This window comes from Talaromyces stipitatus, genomic scaffold (genome assembly GCF_000003125.1).
Source record: "Talaromyces stipitatus ATCC 10500 scf_1105507295517 genomic scaffold, whole genome shotgun sequence".
Taxonomy (NCBI): Eukaryota; Fungi; Ascomycota; class Eurotiomycetes; order Eurotiales; family Trichocomaceae; genus Talaromyces; species Talaromyces stipitatus.
Genome location: NW_002990121.1, coordinates 481,715 through 505,411, shown reverse-complemented (window position 1 = coordinate 505,411; position 23,697 = coordinate 481,715). Strand labels below are relative to the sequence as shown.

The 23,697-nt window shown below is 45.7% G+C and overlaps 12 protein-coding genes across 12 annotated transcripts, besides 2 other annotated features; 6 read left to right on the top strand and 6 right to left on the bottom strand.

Moving 5' to 3' along the window:
* Window positions 1-929: 929 nt before the first annotated feature.
* TSTA_001910 (monooxygenase, putative) lies at window positions 930-2,388 on the top strand (the record flags this gene model as incomplete). The annotated part of the gene is made up of 2 exons (XM_002487732.1): window positions 930-1,461; window positions 1,529-2,388. 2 exons carry the CDS (start codon window positions 930-932, stop codon window positions 2,386-2,388), a joined length of 1,392 nt encoding a protein of 463 aa, XP_002487777.1.
* Window positions 2,389-2,403: 15 nt separating this feature from the next.
* On the bottom strand, window positions 2,404-4,312 carry TSTA_001900 (C6 transcription factor, putative). The gene is made up of 5 exons (XM_002487731.1): window positions 4,293-4,312; window positions 3,631-4,167; window positions 3,422-3,568; window positions 2,669-3,358; window positions 2,404-2,595 (listed from the first exon to the last, which is right to left on the bottom strand). Exons 2-5 carry the CDS (start codon window positions 4,039-4,041, stop codon window positions 2,527-2,529), a joined length of 1,317 nt encoding a protein of 438 aa, XP_002487776.1. The 5' UTR covers window positions 4,042-4,167; window positions 4,293-4,312; the 3' UTR covers window positions 2,404-2,526.
* Window positions 4,313-5,726: 1,414 nt separating this feature from the next.
* Window positions 5,727-7,227, top strand: TSTA_001890 (uncharacterized protein; the record flags this gene model as incomplete). The annotated part of the gene is made up of 2 exons (XM_002487730.1): window positions 5,727-7,126; window positions 7,152-7,227. The coding sequence occupies 2 exons, from the start codon at window positions 5,727-5,729 to the stop codon at window positions 7,225-7,227; spliced, it is 1,476 nt and encodes a 491-aa protein (XP_002487775.1).
* A 133-nt stretch (window positions 7,228-7,360) lies between these two features.
* TSTA_001880 (uncharacterized protein) lies at window positions 7,361-8,360 on the bottom strand (the record flags this gene model as incomplete). Its single annotated transcript, XM_002487729.1, has 2 exons — window positions 7,361-7,378; window positions 7,554-8,360. The coding sequence occupies 2 exons, from the start codon at window positions 8,358-8,360 to the stop codon at window positions 7,361-7,363; spliced, it is 825 nt and encodes a 274-aa protein (XP_002487774.1).
* An 841-nt stretch (window positions 8,361-9,201) lies between these two features.
* Window positions 9,202-10,551, top strand: TSTA_001870 (monocarboxylate transporter, putative; the record flags this gene model as incomplete). The annotated part of the gene is made up of 2 exons (XM_002487728.1): window positions 9,202-9,710; window positions 9,741-10,551. The coding sequence occupies 2 exons, from the start codon at window positions 9,202-9,204 to the stop codon at window positions 10,549-10,551; spliced, it is 1,320 nt and encodes a 439-aa protein (XP_002487773.1).
* A 273-nt stretch (window positions 10,552-10,824) lies between these two features.
* On the bottom strand, window positions 10,825-11,304 carry TSTA_001860 (uncharacterized protein; the record flags this gene model as incomplete). Its single annotated transcript, XM_002487727.1, has 2 exons — window positions 10,949-11,304; window positions 10,825-10,900 (listed from the first exon to the last, which is right to left on the bottom strand). The coding sequence occupies exons 1-2, from the start codon at window positions 11,251-11,253 to the stop codon at window positions 10,825-10,827; spliced, it is 381 nt and encodes a 126-aa protein (XP_002487772.1). The 5' UTR covers window positions 11,254-11,304.
* Window positions 11,305-11,833: 529 nt separating this feature from the next.
* Window positions 11,834-13,114, top strand: TSTA_001850 (monooxygenase, putative; the record flags this gene model as incomplete). The annotated part of the gene is made up of 2 exons (XM_002487726.1): window positions 11,834-12,492; window positions 12,520-13,114. The coding sequence occupies 2 exons, from the start codon at window positions 11,834-11,836 to the stop codon at window positions 13,112-13,114; spliced, it is 1,254 nt and encodes a 417-aa protein (XP_002487771.1).
* A 291-nt stretch (window positions 13,115-13,405) lies between these two features.
* Window positions 13,406-15,430, bottom strand: TSTA_001840 (uncharacterized protein; the record flags this gene model as incomplete). Its single annotated transcript, XM_002487725.1, has 5 exons — window positions 13,406-13,615; window positions 13,675-14,163; window positions 14,221-14,722; window positions 14,776-15,139; window positions 15,208-15,430. The coding sequence occupies 5 exons, from the start codon at window positions 15,428-15,430 to the stop codon at window positions 13,406-13,408; spliced, it is 1,788 nt and encodes a 595-aa protein (XP_002487770.1).
* A 1,007-nt stretch (window positions 15,431-16,437) lies between these two features.
* TSTA_001830 (zinc-binding oxidoreductase CipB) lies at window positions 16,438-17,463 on the bottom strand (the record flags this gene model as incomplete). The annotated part of the gene is made up of 2 exons (XM_002487724.1): window positions 16,438-17,094; window positions 17,116-17,463. The coding sequence occupies 2 exons, from the start codon at window positions 17,461-17,463 to the stop codon at window positions 16,438-16,440; spliced, it is 1,005 nt and encodes a 334-aa protein (XP_002487769.1).
* A 1,510-nt stretch (window positions 17,464-18,973) lies between these two features.
* TSTA_001820 (uncharacterized protein) lies at window positions 18,974-19,449 on the bottom strand (the record flags this gene model as incomplete). The annotated part of the gene is made up of 2 exons (XM_002487723.1): window positions 18,974-19,017; window positions 19,131-19,449. 2 exons carry the CDS (start codon window positions 19,447-19,449, stop codon window positions 18,974-18,976), a joined length of 363 nt encoding a protein of 120 aa, XP_002487768.1.
* A 707-nt stretch (window positions 19,450-20,156) lies between these two features.
* On the top strand, window positions 20,157-21,294 carry TSTA_001810 (leucoanthocyanidin dioxygenase, putative; the record flags this gene model as incomplete). Its single annotated transcript, XM_002487722.1, has 3 exons — window positions 20,157-20,474; window positions 20,539-20,839; window positions 20,933-21,294. The coding sequence occupies 3 exons, from the start codon at window positions 20,157-20,159 to the stop codon at window positions 21,292-21,294; spliced, it is 981 nt and encodes a 326-aa protein (XP_002487767.1).
* A 658-nt stretch (window positions 21,295-21,952) lies between these two features.
* Window positions 21,953-22,585: a mobile genetic element.
* Window positions 22,586-22,599: 14 nt separating this feature from the next.
* Window positions 22,600-23,697: part of a mobile genetic element that runs on past the window's edge.
* Window positions 23,302-23,613, top strand: TSTA_001800 (uncharacterized protein; the record flags this gene model as incomplete). The annotated part of the gene is made up of 2 exons (XM_002487721.1): window positions 23,302-23,337; window positions 23,428-23,613. The coding sequence occupies 2 exons, from the start codon at window positions 23,302-23,304 to the stop codon at window positions 23,611-23,613; spliced, it is 222 nt and encodes a 73-aa protein (XP_002487766.1).

Below are 23,697 nucleotides of genomic sequence, written 5' to 3'. Positions count from 1 at the left end.
CAGGTTATAGTTAATATACTGAACAATTTTGGAAACATTATTTCTTCGGTATTTCAGTCCCATCTGATAAATGGTCAGCTTGTGTCGGGACACAGTCGGCAGAATAGGTTTCAGAATACAGGAGCTTTGCAGCCAAGCACTTCAAAGAAACACCGGCTATCAACCAGAAACGTTCAGTATCAGGTCAAAGAATAATGCCGTGGAAGATCTACATTTCCGAGAGAAGTCAGATCATGATCTGTGCTCATATCAGAATAGGTAGCAGAGCCACTTTTCCATCTCCCGTAGCTGTCAGCCTCAGCTTCAACCCCAATATCAACCTGAGGAACTCGGAGAATTTCTTATCCATGCTGTCAGGCACGTGAATAGACACGTTTTTCCCTCGTGGAACTAGGGATATCCATGTGCCTGTTTCTCCGACTACACCCACGTTGAGTTTTTCCGGATCTTGTTGCAGTTCACATAAAGGTAGCCACGAGGATGACTCTATCTGACCCTGCATGAGAGCTTCAAAACATATTTTTACCGTTACTACGAGGCTTGGAAACTAATGATTCTTGATAGGCTAGGTTCTATAATGACTGCATAAAAAATGGATGGTTCGTGGGGGTTGCAAGGTATTTTCTTCCTCGGACGATGGGTTACTCCGTCGTGGCTGGTGTGTTTCATTCTAGGGTTTAAGCTGGCAAGCTTACTTAGGTATGTCGTAAGTTTCAATATGTAATTTTCATGTCTAGTCAATAAAGGTAGTGAACATTCTTTGGATCTATGCTGCTCAAATAGTGCCCTACAAAGCTTACGGTATGATGTGAATTCATCTAGAGCTCATTCATTGATATGACAACTATTACCCACACTTTCTGTGCTCAAAATCTTGTGAACCTATTTCACGTCCTTAAGCCATTAGAATAATTCGAAATATTTTCTCAATGCCAGGCACCGTCCTTGAAGGCGGCGAATCCGTAGAAATCGCCATTATCGGTGGTGGCATTGTTGGTGTCATACTTGCAGTTGGTCTGCTTCGCCGAAATGTCAAGGTTCGCGTCTTTGAACAAGCTCAAGGTTTCCGCGAGATTGGAGCTGGTATTGCATTTACTGCAAATGCCATTCGTTGCATGGAACAGATCGACCCAGCAATCGTGACCGCGTTGAGAACGAGTGGATCTGTGCCTACATCGGACGGCAACGAGGACGATCCGAATGACTATCTACGCTGGATTGATGGTTATAATCAGCTCCGTGAAGATGATCCTTATTACCAAAGAATGCTGTACAAGATTGACGCGGGATATCGAGGGTTTGAAGGGTGCCGTAGAGACCAATTCCTGGAGGCTTTAGTCAAGGTGGTGCCACCTGGAGTGATTGAGTGCAAGAAGCGCTTGGAGAAGATCGAGGAGCAAGAGCAAGAGAAGAAGATCAGCCTAAAATTTGTCGACGGCACGATGGTTGAGGTGGATGCCGGTATTTTGTCCCTTTTGAGTCTTTTTACTTTTACCTACCTTACTGACTGTATCTTGCCTTTCTCCAGTGATTGGTTGTGATGGAATAAAGTCACGAGTGCGAGAGATCATACTGGGAGGAGGAAACCCAGCCTCCTACCCTCACTATACGCACAAAGTTGCCTATCGAACCTTGATACCCATGGACGAGGCAATTAAGGCTCTCGACGACTACAAGGCAAAGAACCAACACATTCATATCGGGCCAAATGCGCATCTTATCCACTACCCCGTAGCGGGCAGGAAGATGATCAACGCCACAGCTTTTGTCTCGGACCCAAATCCTTGGCCGAATGACAAGCAAATGGTTGCTCCTGGATCTCGAGAAGATATAGAGACAGCCTTTGCGGGATGGAACCCTTGTGTACGCAATGTCGTTAATCTTTTCCCCAAAAAACTCGACAAGTGGGCGGTTTTTGATCTATGGGATTATCCGGCTCCGTACTACAACAAGGGCAGGATCTGTCTTGCTGGAGATGCCGCCCACGCGAGCAGTCCTCATCACGGGGCGGGAGCCTGTACCGGTGTTGAGGATGCATTGTGTCTGGTTACTCTGCTAAAACAGGTCAATCTCTCTGTGCAGGAGAGTGGGCTTTCAAAGAGAAAAGCGTTGAGTTTGGCGTTTGAAACCTTTAATGCAATCAGACGCACGAGGAGTCAGTGGCTCGTGAATAGTAGTCGGAGGGTATGTGATTTCTATCATCAGCCTGAATGGGCAAATCCAGCCAAATGGGTCAAGGCCGAGACTTGTTTCGAGGAGTTGAAGGATCGATCGTACAAGATTTGGCATTTTGACTATGAGGGGATGATCAAGGAGACTCTCAAAGGATACGCAGACCGAGAGGCTGGCCTATTACCGGCATCGTCACGAGAGACATCTGAACACTAGTAGTCACTCAATTGTCAAACATTGCAAAAAATATTTTCCACGAATGAGGATGCGTGTCTCATATTATTAGTCATTATTGAATAATGTATCACAACCTGCCTTCATAAATCTAGATGATGACAAACATCCTATATCCATCTAAACAAGTAGCCCGGCACACACAATCATACATCCACAGGCAAAATATTGGCCTTCAATGTGTGGAGCCTACTTCAGTTAGCCTTTCATATAACTTGATAGAAACGCACGACTATATAGGAAAAAAAGGTGGGCTAATCACCTTAGCAAGAAGGCATGCTTGTCCAATTCCCATATGTGTTCCGATCCAGGCCATACACCTCCGCAAGTATTCTTGCATATCAGCTGGAACTATAGGTAGTTGAGAGACCACATAAATCGGATGCAAAAGAAGTAAACCCCCTACTGGTCGCCCGGGGTTTGTTATCTCTGAACTCGCCGCTCCATGGGCCAGGAAACTTCGCGAATCTTCAGTCAGATGATACGGGATGGAGGCGAGGATATCATTGAAAACCTCAACCACATCTTCGTAGTATCTACTGTCATTCTCTGTGGCGTCTAGAATGTTGGATAATTTCTGTAGGAGGTGGATGAGGAAGCACCGGGCAACACGTGAGACGTTCCACACACCCGCAACATAAAGATCAACGTAAGTATCAATTCGCCCTGGCCAGCATCCTACACCAGGACTGAGTTCACCTGGCGACGGCCTCACGTAACCGATAGTTGTAGGCTTAATATCTTCAACCTGGGTCGTCTGCCACCCGATTAGATCTCGATAGAGCGCAGTTGCCTCCTGCTTCAGACCGTACAGTTGGTCGAAAAAAAGCGGGCAAAAAGGGTTGGATAGAAAGGTTTCTGATTTTTGCCAGAGAGATGCAGTTTTCACTAGTATAGCATCTAAATCCTGACTGTCACCTCCAGGGGAAGGGCCTGTAAATATGCCCTTATTCTACAACGCAAGATCTTAGAACTGCCTCGGACCCTGTCGGAATTGGAAGCATAGATATCCCACCTGTAACATCGGGTTGACAACCAGGGGATGACCTGATCTTGCAGCATGCAGAAGGCCCCGTGGGCTGTTCTCAATCTGCAGAATGGCCGCTAGGCCGCCGGCATGAGCGTTATGATGACCAGGATCGGTCTCCCCAGCCATGATCATCTACCTTATACGTCAGCTTGCATTTCGACACATGTAGAACACTGAGGATTAACGAAGGTTACCTCGTAGAGCCCCATGAGTATTGCAATGACAAACATTTCTGGGCCAGCTGTCGCAGCGCAATTCTGAATAGACCGTGCTAAGAAACCCAAAAGTTCGTGATACAGGGTCTCCGCCTTTTGGGTCAAAAAAGGGCGCGAAAGCTTAAGTCCGTGACATGCAAAGGCCACGGCCTTGCAAGCATTGGCAACTGGAGATTGAAGTCCCAGTCGGTGAACCATTGGTTCAAGTCTGGCTAAAAAGCCCCGCGATAGCGCAGGGTTGACCGGTATTACACAGTAGTCGTGGAAAAAAGCACGAAGGGCCAGCTCTTCAATGAGATGATCGGGAATTTCGTTTGGGGGTGCATCATCGGGGATAGTGTCTGTGCCCGGTACGGGGACTCGAGGAGATAGACTACACCTACGTGCCATAGACTTGAAGGGAAACTGGAACGGCAACCATTTGGTGGTTAGGGACTCATATTGTCGGAATATGACGCTACCAGTTTCTTCATACCCTCGACAGGTACGACCTGTTTTGAGGCATCTCAGACACGACTGTACGAAATCAGCTACTTTGCTCAACATGTGATAGTAAAGGCTGGAAGAATGATGTGTTTATTTGCCGGACAGCTCAGGATAAGGAGCTGCTAAGCGGTCGTCTGTGACTTCATCGTGCTTACCGGCCGAGTTTCATCACACTATACAAAATCATGACAAATTAGTTCTAGGTTCCAGTTTTCTTCGGTGCGTGCTGTCATGCTACCCAGTCTGTTTGGGGTCATGGGTCAATAACAGCCCACGACGAGGATTCTACGACGGGCCAACGTAAGGCAAGAAAGGACCAACCTTCTTCCTGCGATTCTTGCAGGTTTCACAACCCCTTGAAGGACCGAAGTAGACCATTGGACAGGTTGTCAAGTCAAGTCAAGTCTTCGAATCGGCTCTTGAGATGTTCGGAAATACCAATTACCGAGTCGGACAAAGCGGGGAATTGTAAGGTAAGGCTGGGAAGATAGCAGAAGCGAAGAAGCGGAACAAAATTCCACTTTGAGAGTAATTGATAGTTAAATTCAAAGAGAGTCTAGTCGTCAAAGCTAAGAGACAAGAGAAGATTGTATAGAAAGAGTTTTCTTCCTCTGTATAACTCTCGGGCGATGGGTTGACGCGAGGATGAGATTCATATGTCGGGGGAATTATCAGGATAGGGAAAAGTGCAAATAATTACCTAAGTAAGGCAGTGGGGATCTGGGGCAAGAATCCTAACCAATCAGAATTGTCAAAATTTTGGGTCTCAGCGGGATCAGAAAACACGGATGCGCTAGGACTAATCTGGAACGAATACACACAAACAGCCAATCAAATGCTATGAACTATATTCGCGAAAATTTTAGTCTGTTCGGCGGGGATAGCCGATAGCCACTTGAGGGAATAAAGTTGATCAAATAAGAAAACACTCCGAAGTACTAGGTACATGGCTAGGGTACATGGCTAGTACATCATCGGTACATAAGACGATATACACTATGATAGTGTGATCTTCTATTACACAAAGCGAAGTACACGCACAATACGGTCGAGATAAAATGATCGTAATTGTTAGACGAAGATTACAAATGTATACATAAATTCTCGATGATATTAATCGATGTTGCCAACATTGCGTGCTCTCGCCGGATGTTCGGAATCCCTCAATATTAGCTGCAACACAGAATTGAATCGACGCACTGATGCAAGATTCCAATATAGTGTTATTGGAAATTGTGGCAACCGGCGTAAACTTGGCTGCATATACGAGTGTGGCTAGCCTCTCAACCCCTGCAAGGCAACACGAGGAACATGCCACCTCTTGTCGGAAACCACAGCCCGTTTGGGACAGATCTGGCTGTGCAAAATAGGTTTCTCCGGAGAGCTCGTGATAGCGTTGGCAATGCCGTCTGTGGGTAGCCAGAACTGGGGGCCAGAAATATATGCATGCGCAGGTATAGAAAAGTAACTGGGGACTGCAGGTAGACAATTATATAAGACAGCGTAGACTCTGCATGTTGTCTAAACAATAGGGTCTTTCTAGAAATTAGAGTCGAGATCTGGGCGTCCCAGGATTTTTTTCTAGCACAATGAAGTCTCTCTTCGTCAGCAGCGGCCTTTCGTTGGCTTTCTCCATGGCGGCCTTGGCAGCCAATGCCTTCGACGAATCGTCCTGGGATTCCTCTCAAATAATCAGACGGGATGTTGCCATAATTGGGGGCGGAGCTGCAGGCACATACGCTACCTTTCGTCTCAAAGATCATGGAAAGTCTGTGGTCCTTGTGGAGAAGACCGGCAGACTTGGCGGTCATGCCGTCACCTACGAAGACCCCATCACCGGTGGCTCTGTTGACTACGGTGTGCAGGTGTATGATAACAACAGTATTGTGCGCAACTTCTTCAGTCGCTTGAATACCCCTTTGGCCGATTTCTCTTTCGCTTCATTCGGGAGGCCCATCTATGCAGATTTCAAGGAAGGCGTCCTGCTTAACCTCACTTCTGGAGGTCTGGGTCAGGACTACATTAATGAGCTCAATAAATACCCTTACCTAAACGATGGTATCGAGCTGCCTAATCCAGTATCAGAAGATCTCCTTCTCCCTTGGGTTGACTACATCAACAAATATCATCTCGACTACTCGACTGCTGTTGCTACCCTTGCTCGACCTGCAATCACCGGCGATCTTCTTAACATCCTCACTCTTTATGTGTTCAACGACCTGAACCATCTCATGCTTCAGGAAGAGTCCGGAGCTGCAGTTATCAATGCAAACCATGATAATTCTCAACTTTACCGAAATGCCGTACCAGAATTGCAACCTGATCTTTTCCTCAACTCCACAGTTGTCGCCGGTTATAGGAGTACCAGAAAGCGCGATGGTGTGCGGCTTATAATTCAAACCCCCGCCGGGTTTAAGCTTATTATTGCCAAACAATTGATTCTCGGAATTCCTCCAGTTCTCGAAAACATGAGATCCTTCGGCCTCGATTCGCATGAGCACGACGTTCTCTCTAATATCTACGGCCTACCGTACTACGGTGGAGTAGTGAGTAACACCGGCCTCGCGTCGGGGTTCAGCTATAAGAACTCTGCCGCCAATACTACTTACAATGTCGCTGAGATTCCGAGTGTCGTCGGTTTCACTCCGTCCACGGTTGATGGTCTCTTCTTCTACTGGTACAATTCTCCCGAGCCCGTTTCGCAACAACAAATTGAGGGTGAAGCCAGGGATGCTATCAAGTTGCTGCAGAAACTCACCAATAGTACCACACAACCCGAGCCAAGGTTTCTCGCCTTTGCGGACTTTGCGCCTTATCAGCTGCGAGCTTCTGCTGATTCTATTCGAAATGGCTTTTACGACGATATGTATGGCCTGCAGGGTCATCGTAACACTTGGTACACGGGAACGCTCTTCGTTACAGGCTCTAGCCAGGTGTGGAATAATACGGAAGTAATGCTGCCTGAAATTCTGGCTGCTATTAATGCTTCGTGAGCAATGAGTAGCCATGTCAAGGAAATCTCTAAGGGAGGCGGCATGGATTCTTTTATCTCACACCCTTAAGAGGCTAGGGAATATTGTCGGTGAATAATTTGTATTTAGATACCTTCTCTCCCATTAGTCTTGCCGAAATAGAAACTTCCTCATATTTTAGCACATACAAAAATCGGCAAAAACACAATAACTCAAAGGTTCATTTCAGAAGATAAAGAGAAACAAATGTCTCATTTGATAGACTTGAGCTAAGAACCAAGAGTAAAGAGAAATCACTACGAAAGTATATTTCTAAATCTAGGGTTAAATTCAAACGAGACGTGCGAAAGAAATTGATTCCAATAAAAAAAAGAGGAAAATGAAAACCAAGCCGCTACACCGACCAATAAATATCGATCAACACCAAGAATCTAGGATACCAACCTCGCGCGCCCATGTATAAATCTGGTCGACCACAGCTCTAACATCCTTGGACTTGATCGGTACACGATGCTCCCCTTCCCATTCGACCAATGATGCGGAATCTTGCCGGCAATAGCCATGATATAATCGCCGGTGCAATGCCAATCCTGGATCCCGTAATCCATGAACATGTAACGTTGGTATTCGAAGCATATGCTCTCTATCTTTAGGTAACTCAGGCTCGCTGCTCATCATGGACGGACAACTTGCATCAACCAGTCCCATGGGAATAGAGGTAGGACTATTGCTCATATTTGGCAACATCCAGACCAAGGGCCCTCTCCCGGCCATCAATACTGCGAACCGAAAATGGGGCCAGATAGCGGCGTTTTCCCCTAGTTGCTGCTGGAGTGTCTGTTGGGCGTATAAAATGCTCGCAGCAACTTTGGCCCCCTGACTGAAACCAAGAAGAGCCACCCACTCTCCCGTGGCACCGCGCAAATTGTCGCTATACATGGCCTTCGCAATGGAGAGATTAATCTGTTCGGTGATGTCCTGAGCAGATCGTTCTGGATCCGCTGCTGTGCAACGCAACCAGGCCTTGAAAGGGCCGTGGTCCTTGTAGACAGAAGTTACGTCCGAGCCTGGTTGGGCGGGAAAAGGTGCTTCTGCGTAGACCAAGCGAAAAGTAGACTTGAGGGCGCGTTCGAGGCCACGACACTGCATGTGGAAGATGCGGGCGTTGGTGCCCCCGCCGTGTAGACAGAGGATTCGAGGGAGATGGAGGGTGAGGTCCACCTCTTCTGTGGTAGAAATTTTAATGGTCATTTAGTTTGATGGGATGAATGTGATTATGCATCAGTTTCTTTATCAAAACCACAGATGATTGAGATTCATCATTTTACAGTGCGTCTCACAGAGTAGGCTATGACTACATTATCAAGACTTTGTACGTATGTGTGTTATCGTTGAAGTTGTTTAGCCGCTTCTCCTGTTGAACAGGTCTTCTAGGGAGATCTACAGACTGAAGGATATGTTCTATGTATCAAAACCAGCATCTCTACGAGAGTATGAGATACTCCGGCCGGAAATTCTCAAGGACGCACTCAATGATTTCAGCTCGTATTGGTCGCAAAGCCACTGCTTAGTTAAAACTAGGGCCGTGGTCGGGGGATCGAGGGGCGAAAAGGTGCAGACTTAGCCTTGAAACTATCGGTGATAGGGTGATCTTTTGCTGGATCAGTTTAACAAAAGCAAAATTGAAGCAGAATGATATTTTATATAAAAAGTATTTAGACGAGAAATACGAAAGACGAACAAACAGTCTAACCCCAAAAGAGTATCAAAGTCCGAAGGCCGCTCGGGGCTCGGACGGAATATTCCCGAGACTTAAATTCGATCTCGATAATGCTAATCCCCATTTGGAATACTAGCCCGAATGATACAATATCTTCCGAAGGCAGGAAATACCCTGAACGTTCAGCTCACCAGGATATAACTTCTTTCTCTTTCTGACCTGAATGTGTACTTATGGACAGACTCTGATCATTCAAACTCTTAGACTCTGAACCGATCACTCAAACTGTTGTGTCTATAGAACAAGCTTGTCATCCTCTTGAGCATATCCTCACGATTCAGAGATCCAAACTACCTTGACTGTTAGCAAGACATGGAGCAGCAATCTCCCCAAGTCCATTCACTGGATCTCAATCACAACAAAAATTTTCACTTTGATTCCTCTGCAAGCGATGTTGAGCAACCTTCTGAACCGAAAATTGAACAACCGTCGTCGAAGCGTCCCACTGGCCCTCCACCTCCACCCAACGGCGGCCTCATCGCATGGCTACAGGTTGTTGGTGGCTTTATGCTCTTTTTCAATACTTGGGGCATACTAAATGCATTCGGAGTCTTTCAAACATACTACGAATCTGGTGCATTATTTGACAGATCTTCGTCGGATATCTCATGGATAGGGTCTATTCAGGCAAGCATGTTGCTGGTGGTGGGATTCTTCACAGGCTCTATTTATGATAGGGGATATCTCCGCCTTCTGTTAATTATTGGCAGCTTCTGCATTGTTTTCGGGCACATGATGCTCAGTCTTTGCAAAACATACGGAGAGGTTCTGCTTGCGCAAGGCTTCTGTGTTGGAATCGGTGCGGGCTGCCTGTTTGTACCGTGTGTCTCGGTCCTTCCCACCTACTTCAGCTCCAAGCTTGGCATGGCGTTGGGACTGGCAGTTTCTGGCTCCTCTCTTGGTGGTGTCATCTACCCGATCGTTCTAAATCAGCTTATTGGGCCTCTTGGCTTTGCCTGGTCTGTCCGTGTCATTGGGTTTATTGCTTTCGGCACACTCCTCGTCCCTATTGCCGTCATGAAGCAACGAGTCAAGCCTCCTCGTGCACGTGCACTTATTGACTGGTCTGCTTTCCTCGATCTTCCTTATATGACTTTTGTCTTCGCCTCACTCGTTGCCTTCATGGGTCTCTTTGTTCTGCTCTTCTACATTTCTTACTTTGGAGCTGCAAAACCTGTAACCGACACTCGCATGGCTTTTTATATGGTCCCGATTCTGAATGCTGCCTCCTGTTTTGGTCGAACTATTCCAAATGCTATGGCGGATAAGATGGGCCCTTTCAATCTGATAACGCCGTGCTGTATAATGATCGGGGTACTTATGCTCTGCTTAGTAGCCGTGACCACAGAAGGTGGCTTGATCGTTATCGCATTACTCTCAGGGTTCTTCAGCGGTGCTCTGATCGGCCTACCACCTTTGTGTTTTGTTGCGCTGACCAAAGATAAAACGAGGATTGGAACTCGGGTTGGCATGGGCTTCGGCATGATCGGTCTCGGTGTCCTTGCTGGTGGTCCGGCCGGTGGCGCCATTCTGTCTCTCTCCGACCATACCGGCTGGACTGGCTTGTGGGTATTTGGAGGTGTTACTGCTTTGGCTGCTGGTTTCATGTATCTTGGGCTACGCATTGTTCTGTATGGATGCAAACTCAGGGTGAAGGCATGAACGAGCGCTGTAGGGCTTCCTGTTCTGAACGCGATTTTTTGCCGGACTTTTACTATATGGATTAGACGCACATGTCACGATACAACAAAATAGAAGGTAATAGTTGATTGTTTTCAATTCTAGAGACTTTCCATACATAGTAACAATGAGCTGTACAGCAATGTAGCCTTGATGGATGATTCAAATTGAAAAGCAGATTTTTATTGTCAGTAAATCCATCGAGGAATTCTCATTTTTTCGAAGAAAGCTCTCTTCCACTCTGCAAGCAGTCCATCATGCAACAAGAAAAGGCAACCTCTCCCAACACAATAATGAATTTGGATCAAGAATCAGATTCAAAATCAATTCACTAGCAAGTGAATAACAATATATTTACAAATTCTTTCTAACCACACACCTCATAGGTGTGATGATCGCCTGTTCAGGATACCAAAACCCGACTTTCGCATAGGGATCGTTCCGAATCATTTCACGCACTTCTTCCTCACTTCCTGCACGAATACACATGACACTGCCGGTGATGGCGAGGTCGTCTCCAGCAGACTTGGGATGATGAGCCAGCGATGGGCCCCCCCAGACCAGAATTCCAGCTTCGATAAGAGGCTTGTTGTGCTCAAGGTGGGCTGGACGAGTGTTGATCCGGTTCTCGAGATCCGCCGCGTTGGCGGGGGTTTGGACAAGCCAGTCGTATAGTTGGGTCATTTTCTAGGCATTCATAGTTAATACCTGTGCTAAAGTAGGCTTATTAATTTCTGCGTTTGTACCGTGTATGGATTTGTCAAGCCGGTCTTTTAGTGAGTAGCTTTTTGAGACCAAAGATTTAGAATTGGAGCGATATGGACAGTTGATTGAGAGCTACGTCAATAATTAATATAGCCAATCTGAGGTCCATTATCTTATATGTATGTTATCAGAGTCGGAGTCATTGGTTATTTTGACACTCGGCTCCTAACTCGTTGTCTAGATTCTTGAGATTTTCCGCATCCGAGGGGCTGATACTCTGCATTTGTCCGAGCATGGCTCTCACGAAATGTAAATACCACGATATTTTGAATACTCCGAGGAGTTTGAATAGAACTTTCAATCAATGCTCTATTATCCAATTTAGATGTGCATGTTATGGTAAGACTCTATGCCTCCAGGCATCATAGATAAATGTCTTGGAAATGTGCTAAAAACCTAACTAGACAGACGTTGACCTTGGAATATAATACAACAGCAAAATAATTGTCTGATTCGTCTAAATCTCTCAATCAAGAAGCAAATTAGATAGCTTGCAATCATGATACGCACATCACCGTCTCACCCCGTCATTATCCTCGGCGCGGGTATGGTCGGCCTCACTCTGGCTCAAGCCCTAAAGAAAGCCGGCATTCCTTTTCAGGTCTACGAGCGAGACAGCGCTGCAGACACTGAAAAGGGTCGTGGATGGGCATTGACGGTTCACTGGGCCTTGTCTGCACTGGAAGAATGTCTCCCTCCAGAGCTATACAATAGACTAGAGAATATTCAAGTCGATCCTACTCTAGACGACTCACGTCGGTTTTGTTTCCTCGACCTCTCAACCGCAATCCCGAAGTATATTATCCCACCTAGCAAGCGCCTTCGTGTTAATCGTCGCCTCCTGGGCAATCTGCTTGGGGAGGGAATCGACATTCAATACAACAAGACCCTCTCCTCTTTCCACGTCTCTCCTGAAATTCCCGATGCGGTGACAATCTCCTTCACCGACGGCACATCTACAACTGGCTGTCTCCTTGTCGGTACTGACGGCCGAAACAGTAAAACTCGTCGCATTCTCCTCGGCGAAGAGATCGGCGCCTTGAATCCGCTTCCTGTTTGCAGTATCGGCACCACGATCACAATGACACCCGAGCAATTCGCGCCTATTCGCGAAATAGATCCGCTTCTGTTCCAAGGCTCCCACCCGGCGACAGGGGTGTATATGTGGTTCTCACTTGTTTCCAGTCCACAAATCAATGGAAGCAAAGATACTCTGAATCCTTTCTACGAAGGCCAGCTCATTCAGTCCTGGCTTTATAAATCCGAGAAAGACGCCGTGCCAGAAACAGACTCAGAGCGATTGGCACTGTTCAAACGTAATGCGCAGTGTTTCCACTGGCGACTTCGAGAAGCCATCAATACCCTTCCGGAGGATAGCAAGGTTATACATATTAAACTGGTTGATTGGGTGCCTGTCGAGTGGGACAATCGTGATGGTCGTGTGACGCTAGCTGGAGACGCCGCACATGCGATGACTTCCTACCGTGGAGAGGCATTTAATCATGGTGTGGCAGATGCGGCGGTACTCGCAAGGAACATTATCACTGCGTGGAATGACCCTGCAGCTATCGGAAGACTGGGAGACGCGGTGAGTCGCTACGAAGTAGAGATGAGAGAGAGAACGTGGGAATCAGTGCTTTTGAGTACCCAGGCTTGTTTGGATGCTCATGATTTGAATGGCTTGCAGCCTGATAGTCCGATCGTGAGCAAGAGGGCAAAAGTAGCTCGGGAAGCTCGAGACGCAAGGGCGAAAGCAAAGTTGTTGGAAGTTGTAGTCTAGATTTATTTATGGGTAATATGCAAGTATCCACGTGTTGAGATTAAAATGCAAATATCTTATCGTTTTTTGCAGTTGTTTGGTATAAATTCATTTCTCCTTTAATCATTGAACTTGCTAACATATATGTACATCAAACAAACTAGAACAACCAAGACGGGGAGGTACCCAAGTAAAGGTGTGAAAAAGACGAAAGCAACCTTATAATCTCCAATAAAAGTCTCATCAATTTACTCCGTAAACATGTCTGATATGTTCGTAGATATTGAGCCCAAAAAAATGTCCTCCCAATCTCTAATGAACAGTTGAAGCTTGAACAGGCCGAGCAATGACGTGATCTTCAAAAAGCTGAAAAACGCCCTGACCAAGATTGTTGAATCTCTTCAAACCACGCATGGCTGCGGTGATATCCTGAAGTTGCTTCGTGAGGGCATCTCCAGGCTTGTGATATAGCATTAAAAACTCCACACAGAGCGAAAGAGGAATGAGCGTCAAAGGATGTACCTAGAAAGATAGATTAGTTAGAAAAAGGCAAGTGGTCCAATACGCTGGCTGCAGTCTACCTTCAAAGAGTTTACTTGCGATAGCTTATTTGTCAAGTCCACGATCTCCTGCGCTGCTACGGTTGATCGCTTCTTGTATTCCGCGATGAGGTCTCTTTTCCCATCGTTTGATGGCACCGCGCAAGTCATTGTTTGGTAGAGATGTAAGATGATCGTCTGCCACATGAGGCCAATAAAAAGCAGCATTGGATCGGCTTGTTGCATGTCGGTGGTATACTTGGCTGAGAAGGCTTCCATACGTTGCGTCAAAATCCCGTCGATCCACTGATGGCGATTCCAAAAATCCTCGGTGGTACTAAAATAAAAGTCACCAACAAGACACTGATTTCGGTGTGAGAGTGCTTGACCGCTGATTGTTGCAACAATAATGCACTCTGTAAAAGTGGACGTGATGATAGTGTCGGGGGCGAGGGCGTCGGAAAGAAATCCCATCAGGATAGGCTGGTCGTTTTGAAAATTGGCTTCAGGACAGGGGAGGCGAATGGCTACCTGTGGCTAGATATCAGTGTAATTCTGAGATTCGACGATTTGCAAGAAAAGACATACTGTCTCGCTGAACGTCGGCGGTGACCCCGTTCGCATACTCATGAAATGATCTAGGCAGTACGCCATCCAGAAGGTTCGTCGTTTTTGCTCTGACTCAATCCAGTCTGTCTGGCCTCGAAGCAGATCCGAGCCATCTGTGCCATGTAACCAGTTGAGTTGAATCAATCGAAACGCTCGTCCAGCACTGATCCAACCGCGTCGGATGTCGACAGTCATAAACTCATGGATGGCTAGTAGGAGCCACGCTTGAACTTGTTCGAGATCTGTGGATGCCAAACTCGTGTCCACTGAGTCCAGTGCCTCTAGTCCGCGCCGAGCGTATTGATATAATGAATCTCCAATATTCTCGTACAACGCTGATACCGAAGCACCAAGAGTCCAGATTGCATATTGCAAGCACGACTGAGCCTCTGTTTTGACCGGCTGTCGGCGCCAGGAGAAGTAGCGACTCGGATGTTGTATGGGAATGGAATGATGGATCCGGTCGAAATACAATTGATCACTTTAGATTTTAACAGGTCTGTCTATGTTTGAGACTGAAGCAGTTCGACTTACAGGTCTGCTTGCATCAGATCGGATATCTTTGGTTCACTTATGTCATCCACATTTTCCACGATTTTAGTACGTGGTGCAAGCTCAGGCATTGTCAGGTCGATTGAAATATTCGAGTTTCTTTCTTGAGAGGGGATCGGATTCGGTCCAGACCCTGAATCGGTGATGACCGTCCTTGAAGAGCTGTTACTCGTCTTGGATGAATCATATAGGTCATGTAAAGGAGTCTCGTCGTCTATCATCGGCAACTGCCATCCGGACAGATCGATTTGATCGTCCAGCAAGGGAACATCCAGTGAGTGTTCATCACTCGGCTCACTGACATTGTTGATACCCTGCTGTTGCAGCAACACTCCTTCAAGGGCAGCTTTTAAAGATATAGTCCGTCAGCCTGCGTGGTAAATTGTTTGGACTACCCACTTGATATGAACTTACCGATGCGAGCCTGTAAGACCTTGAGATACCCGCGCTTAGGGCCACGCGAAGATCTTGCAGTAATGACCTGGCACTCGACCCCGGATGCTTCGCATAGTCCGCATTGTGGTTGACGACGATCACAGCGCAACTTCCGTCGTCGGCACTCTTCACATGCGGCGCCAGGTTTCTGGCGGGGTCGCAGAGAGGGGGTAGTTTCCCGACTCTCAGCTGATTGAGACATTGTCTGACTGCAATCACTGAGCCAGTGATAAGTTTATCTCTGACTTTTATGTGTTCAATGGACTTCTATTGGTCAACCTTTAAATCCAAATTCCTGTGTGAAGGACTGAAATCCTGATGAGTGCACTTAAAAGTAAAAGCGAAGAATTATTGTTAGCTTAAGAGAGTTGGCAAGGCTTAGCTATTGATCATGGAACAGCAAGACGAGATGGGGTGTTCACATACTATTAAGTACAGAATCCTTCTGAGCACAGTGGAATTTGAAGAAAAGGCAATCTTAGAACATCTCGAGTGGCACAGTAGCAGACCGGCCCCTCAAATCTGCATATACGGATGAACGCGGCGGGGGCCGTCACAAAATATGACCAGGCATTTTGTTATTTTAAGACCAAGTATTTTAGATATTCTTGAGGCAATGATAAACGAGCCAGATCACTATTGGACAGGTATCTGATGTCGGCACGGACATGAAGTTAGACCATTGAAACGAACAGATTGGATTGGCTCAGACGGCGATGAATATATTAAGTTGGCTCATATATAGACCGAGGTTATACGGCTGGAAACCTTACCAACCAAAGGAAAAATGGCCCAGTCAGGCTGAAGGATGCTAACATTCATGGCTGATATATTATTCATACCGAGACAGAGTGTGGGTGCTAGGAACACACGTTTGCTCAGACATGAGTGGTTTCTTCAAGCGTGCCTCCGTGCATATTTCAGCTGAAAGTAACCACTAACAGGTCTGGATAAAAAGAATAAAGTTAGCCGCGAAGGTTCTCGATTTCCACATGGAATAGATACAACGGAAGGAATGCAAGGTCCGTGGATCTGCACGATTGTTATATTAAGTTGCAGGATTCTTAATTGCTAACGCTAAGATAGAGTGGATCAACTAAAGTAATCTAATTCCTGCAAGTGTGGCAAGCCCAACACGAGTTCGATGCAAGGAAGAAGCCATTCTTCGCTAACACTCCGACACTCCGACACTCCGACCAACCAGGCGATCTACAGAGAAACAACCACCTTTTGAGCTGAAGTCCCGCGACTCTGTAGATCCACTGCTGCCTGCACACTCTCCAATCCCTTTCCAGCAACCAAAGCGTTAGGGGCCGGAATAAACGTTCCCGCGGCCAGAGCCTTAGGAAGGTAATCCTCGTAGATCGCTTTGCCCACCTGGTTATCCTTAATCGTAGTGCCGAATACGCTCTTAAGCGTGACTCCTTCGGGGGCGTTGAATCCACCTTTAACGGTCGACACAAATTTGGACCCCTGAGAGTTGGCGACCACCTCGACAGTGAGTGGGGTGGCAGCAAATCCAATGCAGTCCATTGCGCCCGCCAGAGTCTTGCCCTGAAGCGCTTCAACAATATCTTCGGCGACGGTCGCACTGTTGTAGTCAAAGACCTGGCTGGCACCGAGTTTCTTGACGTAATCAAAGTTCTTGGGAGAGGCCGTCGTGATCACTTCGTATCCAGCTGCAACGCCCAGTTGGATAGCGTTGCTGCCTACACTGCCAGATCCCCCCCAAATGAGAAGAACCTCACCGGTGGACGGTTGGCGTGGTTCTGTAGGAAGATTGAGCTTGAGAAACTCATCCTGGAAGAGACCCGAAGAAGCAGTGGAAAGTCCAAGAGGAAGCACGGCAGCATCTTCGTAAGAAATCTTACTTGGCAGATGACTGACCATGTTGGTTTGAAGAATAGTGTATGCTTGGAATGCGTTGTCTTGAAGGCGTTTGGTCGCCATGCCGACAGCGTGGCCAACCACACGGTCGCCAGGCTGGAAGCGCGTGACGTTGGGGCCGACCTGCACGGTCTCGCCAGCTACGTCCTGGCCGAGGATGGTTGGATAGTTCATGGGCCACCAGGCTTTAGACTGGAGGCTACCATCAACAGGGTTGATAGCCACAGCGTGATTCTTAATTAAGATTTCGTTCTCTCCAGGGGTGTAAGAAGGGGCCTCCTTGACCTGAAAAGGGTGTGCTTTAGCTTCGGTCAGCCAGGCGGCAGCGTTGTTGATGTTGGTAGCCATCTTGGTGGATGTTGATTTGCTGCGAAATGAAGCGTTTGGTTGGACTGAGGATCGTGAGAAAATTGAGAAGGGAGACGAGCGGAAGAAATGGCTCATATGAGATAGTATCGAATTGTAAAGGTAGTTGCTGTCGTTGTATGTTGAGAGATTACAAGTCGATTAGATTCTCAGCCAAATGGAAGCCTTTATACCCCGAGCATCCCTTTGATTTTCTTTCTTTCTTTTTACATGACAGCCTACGTATCTACCAGGGTTCGCTACAAACGCTTGCTCCGAATGTTATGTCCGAACAGCGCACGAAGATGACATAAAAGGCTCGGCCCGAGCTAATTCTTATTTCCGAGCATTTCAACCGGATTAAGTCTCAGTCGGTCTGTACCATCATAGCCCAGTGAGGTGGCTTACCTTAGGAACGGCAAGAGTTTCAGCCTTTTTGTTCGGATTACTCCGTCAGGGTCCAAGGAGCCCAGCGCAAGGCTAACCGATCCTGGTTTAGCTGGAGCTGCAGGCGGCGATCTATTTCGATAAGGTTTTAATAATACGAAGGTATAAACTATAATTTCAAAATGAGGTCTCATTTACCATTTTCGGTTAGTCTTGAGCCCGACGGAGTCCCGCTTTTCGGCCCCATCAGCTCCTCTAGTCCCACCTGTCCACTTTCCTTATTTCGGTTAGCGTTGAGCTCTATCAGGGTTATCCCAACTATGTACATTTGAAACACGTACCTATACATACGCTACTTCGTATTAAAGTGAGCGATTAATCAATTTGGTTGCATATCCTAGTATATCCACAGTTGATTCTAGATAGAGCCGCAACAGGACTCGAAATAGCCTTTCTTGCCGCTGGCTACGCTAAAGAACATCACCCAAGTCGTTGTCTAACTCCTTTGGACGTTCCGTTGGTTGGAATTGTCATCAAAATTTGGAAATTTTGAATACTTTCAAGGTTCAAAGGAGCCTATGATTAGATAACCCTTCTACAGGTGGACATGAACATTAATATTACCACTCAGAAACCACAAATACCAGGATCGTTTTGTGCAAGGACATATTCGTACTCTATGTCGAGCATATGTTCGTCTTCTTTCTTTGGGAGGGAAGGAGGGGCAGAACTCGGCGCGAACAACTCATGAGGACCTTAATTAAAGATTCTCTAAAGTGGGGGGTAATTACTAAGTGTTGATTGATATTGAAAGCGTGTCTGATATCGATTATCATGCACACAGTCTTGGCAAATTCCTGGCAAAAGGCCTATCATTCTGTGTGGCGCTTGGCCATCGCTTGTATTCACCCTAGGCTATACACCTTTTATCCAGGAAAAGCGAGCAATACCTAGGTATCCCAAGATTCATAGAGTATTCAAGTTAATGCATAGATTCCGATCCTGGATGCTACTTTTTGAGTCCGCCTTCCGGGATCAGAATCTATCCTGCTAGAATAGGGGGGCTATTCATCAATTTGTATTTTGCCGAGCTATTTTCGATGATGACTGGCCTAAAAGCAAATGACTAAATCACAAACTGCAAGGTCCTCAATTCGTCGAACTTTGCAACTGCAATCGAGTGAAAGTAGTATGCATAAGCTTTCCCCCGTAAATGATACTCGTATACATTCCGTATGGCTTTTCTCTTCCGCCGACCAAAATTCTCTACTCTAGAGGCTGACTCACAAAAACCTTCATAGGCGTAATCACCACCTCATCCAAGTTCCACACACCTAATTTCGCATAAGGATCACTACGAATCATCTCCCACACCTCCTCCTCGCTCGCAGCCTTGAAAAGATGAAGACTTCCAGTAATCTTTTTAAAGCCGTCTTCGAGATCCTTCGGTTGTGAAGAGTAGAGGGGCCCTCCGAATGTGATTTTTCCGGATTCGAAGTGAGGTTTATTGTGGCTTAGATGGAGTGGACGGTTCTCAAGTCGGGTTGCAAGGACATTTGGGTGATCCGGCAGTCGGGCAAGCCAGTCTTTTTGCTGAGACATTATGGACTTCGCGGCTTGTTAAGTAGTAGGGAATTGACTGTAGAAATATGTGAATTGTTCAAGCAGAAGAGCTGGATTTTTTCAGAGAAGTTGTGATGAGTGTGACGTGATGTTCTTCAAGATGAACTGGGTGAAAATCGAATGCCAAACGTGGGAGGTCTGATGTAGCTTGATATGATATTCTCAATCGGTAGATATATCATTTATTTTTTGTCGGAAAATCTGGCTTAGATGCTGACGCGCAACGACGGCGAGATACTCCGGATGATCCTGTGAACACATGACAAATCAGAATACTCCGATTCATTCTGAAATAATGTGCCAGTATTTCCAGTCGGGCCAAATGAGGAAAGGGAGTGATTTTCGAAACATGTGGAGTCTGTAACACCCATGCCATCCACTCGGGTCGGAGATTCTCTCGAGGCTATCCAGCCCTACCTGTGCACGCGCAACTCGGTATACTCGCAACAACCATATGATCCGACAAATTCATCATGACTAATGAGGAAGTCAGTAAGAAGGATGCACTTGAGAAGTAACTAGTTTCTGTTCCTTTGTATTCCACATGACGATCAGGCTACGCGATCTCGCAAAATATGAGTACGCTTGTATAAAATAGCTCAGGAGTCTTCCACGCAGCTCGCTACCGAAAGTTTGTCAATATCATACGTCGACCTTGAAAAGAAAACCAACACAATTCATACAACATGGGAAGCGTCGAGGAGATCCCAACTGTAAACATTAGCGCCTGGCTGAATCCCTCTTCCACAGAAGAGGACCGCCAAAACATAGTTGATGCAATGCGCCATGCCTGCACCACCTACGGTTTCCTCAACCTCGTGGGCCATGGAGTCACACTCGAAGAGCAAAAGCAGGCGATGGACTGCGCTAAGCTCTTCTTTACGCTCTCTGAAGAAGAGAAGATGGATGTGTGGATTGGTAAGTCTAAGGGAAAATCATTTCGTGGATACGAGCCGCCGGGCATTCAAGTCCATCAGGAGGGCCTCTTGCCGGATACTAAAGAGGTAAGCATTTCAACATCTATGATTTAGAAACCGTTGGTATATTGATGTTGGTATACGTAAAAAGTGCTTCATCATCGGTCATGAGGTTCCCGAAGATCATCCTGACAGCGGCACGTTCTCTACCGGACCAAATCTTTGGCCAAAGTCTCTCCCAGACGACAAGTTTCGCATCCCTATTATGCGATACCAGGCTCGTATGGTCGAGTTGGTGAAAGTGCTTCTCAAAATTCTTGCACGTGGTTTACCCAAGGAATGGAACTGCCCGCCTGATGCATTGGATGCGTTGGCTGAGAATGATCCTTCCATTCCCATGCGACTGCTTCACTATGCTCCTCAGCCTGTCAGAGATGAGAGACAATTCGGCGGTAAGTCTCCTTTCATTCCATTTTTTTAGGTGTCTAGAGTCAATTTTCTCGATGCGATCGATCGAAAAATCAGTTAGTAATTAATTAATCTAGTTGGCGACCACACTGACTTTGGATGTATCACCATACTCTTACAAGAAATGGGCACTAAGGGCCTCGAAGTGTGGTACCCTCCCACGGAAACCTGGATCCCTGTTCCTCCACAGGAGAACGCCTATGTGATAAATATCGGGGATATGGTTCAGAAGTACACAGGTGGATACTACCGCAGTGCCCGTCATCGGGTGGTCACCTTTAGTGAGAAGCATAGGTATAGCGTCCCTTTCTTCCTGAATGGTCAATTGAAGTTGAAGTGTACGGCACTTGACGGTTCGGGCGTCGAGACGATTGTTGGGGAGCATATTCGAGGTCGACTCATTGAAACCATGGGAAAGACTGGTGAAAAGCTCAAATAGGTATCATGCTTGCTTTTCTGATGTGGGACAAAGGTCAGATCCAGAATGATAATACCAGACAAATTTGGTGTCGATAAACTTCATGTATTTCGGAAATTGAGATCCTAGATTCACCACTTAGCTTTGTCGTTTTGCCTTCTAACCCGACTTTACCGTAGCTCATAGTTGCCGTCGATCTCTTCGACATTCATGATCCAGACTTTTATCAGAAATCCTTACAAAGCGTAGTGAAATAAGTTTTCATCAGTCTGTATATTGCTACTAAATTACTAATTCGTGCCAATGTAGACGTGGAGATACAATTATACACAAGTCTGGAGAGATACCGAAAATACAAATACATTCCTTCACGTACGAGAAGCAGGCACAAAGAAAGAGGTAACAGGACCACCAGAGTACAGGGATACAGACACAAAAAGAGCAGCAACAATCAGGCTTGGCAAGGATAATTCCCGCTCGGATAATCGGATGGATAATCCTTATCCGTTCTACGGATAATCCATCGATTAATCACGGATAATTGGCAGAATCTCACCGCCTATAATCCCACCAAATTATTCAACTTCTAGTTATCCCATGATGATTCCCAACTCAAATTCTATAATTATTTTGTATAAATATGGATTCCGATACAGATTTATCTGATTTTCTATCTCTACCTACTGCTGATTCAGTGGAAACCGAGTCAAAAAAGAGGAAAACGCTAACAGCTCAGGTAACATGGGCTCATACTCGTCCAGCTCAAGATGGAGAGGCCCAATTTCATCGAGATCGGCCAATTCAGTACTGCATTCACTGTACGACATCGTCATATGGTACCTCGGTTACTACTAATATGCGAAATCATCTCAAATCAAAGCATCAGATCTTTATCAATTCTACTCCAAGCCCCCTACAACAATCAATACTCAATCAATTACAACAACTATACTTGAAAGCAGACTCCTTAGGTCAGACACAACAGATTGATACTCAAGCCTTTCAAAGGATCTTGAGTCAAGATATTATTGATGATGCATTAGTGTCATTAATTGTTGTACGAAACCTTCCATTCTCTGTTGTTGAATGGCCTGAGTTTCATACTTTATGTCGAGTGCTCAATCCAGAATCAGAGAGATATATTATTATAGCGCACAACTCTATCCCTAAGAGAATTGAACAATCGTGGCTAGTCCAGAAGGATATTATACGAAAGAAGCTCCAGTCAGCATTATCAAGCGTTCATCTTTCACTTGATATCTAGACCTCTCCAAATCGGCTCCTTTTTCTTGGGATCTGTGCTCATTTTGTTGAACAAGTGAAGAGAAGTTATTAAAGGCTCTTATTGCCCTTCGTATAGTGGCAAATCATAGTGGAGAAGAGCAATTTATTACTCTTCTTTCAGTCTTAAAAGACTATGGGATTTTGCAAAAGCTTGGTGCTGTTATTTGTGATAATCATACTGCAAATGACAAGCTTTGTCGCACTATAGCTAAATATCTTCGGGAAGAAGGGATTAAATGGGACCCAACATATCGGCGAATCTTTTGTATTGGCTATGTTATTAACTTGGCTATACAAGCCTTTCTATTTCATGATATAGTGGATATTAAGCAACTTAGCCTATATAATGAACACGAAGTCATAGAAGAAGAAAGAGCAAATGATATACAAAGAAAGGCTACTTTCCACTCAATTGGGCCACTTGGAAAACTTTATAATATTATAGCACATATTCATGGCTTAGCTGGCCGTACAAAAGAATTCAAAGATCTAGCTGGGAGGCTAATTCTACTTGATAATCATACAAGATGGAATAGCTAGTATCATATGCTCTCTGTAGCTCTTCAATTCGATGCTGCTCTTAATAGCTATACAAAAAGGCATTTGGATACTCTTGAAGCAGAGTATTTATCTCCAACAGACTGGGAAAAGCTTCATACGACAAGCAAATTCCTAAGTCTTTTTGACCGAGCTACTCTAAAAACTCAAGGGGATCAAGCAACAATTGATAATGTACTTTTTGTGATGGATATTATTATTAAGCACTTTGAAAATGCCTTGGTAAGTTAAGCTCTATAAGGAGATCCTATTAGAAATTTTAATTTTATAGGGTTCTAACTCCTGATAAACCTAACTAATATTGTATGGCAGGTTGAATATGTATCAGATAAGGAATTCTGCGCTCGAATTCAGAATGGTTGGGATGCCTTTGATAAATATTACAGCAAATCAGATGATTCACCTCTTTATGCTGCAGCACTTATTCTTCATCCAGCTCGCCGTATAAGGTATATTCAGGCTAATTGGAAAAAGAGCTGGCAAAAGCCTGCACTTTAGAAGGTTAAAAAGCTTTGGGAAGAATATCGCAATAATGCTCCTTATCCTATGATCATGCAATCATATGAAAATGATCAACCTCAA

What these genes read in the sequence shown, in the direction of transcription:
- TSTA_001900 (XM_002487731.1), bottom strand. Translation starts at nt 4,041, where the DNA reads ATGGCACGTAGGTGTAGTCTATCTCCTCGAGTCCCCGTACCGGGCACA. An exon ending in TTGTCAACCCGATGTTACAG is followed by an intron (nt 3,359 to 3,421) that starts GTGGGATATCTA and finishes CTTGCGTTGTAG; the next exon opens with AATAAGGGCATATTTACAGG. An exon ending in AAGCATGCCTTCTTGCTAAG is followed by an intron (nt 2,596 to 2,668) that starts GTGATTAGCCCA and finishes TAACTGAAGTAG; the next exon opens with GCTCCACACATTGAAGGCCA.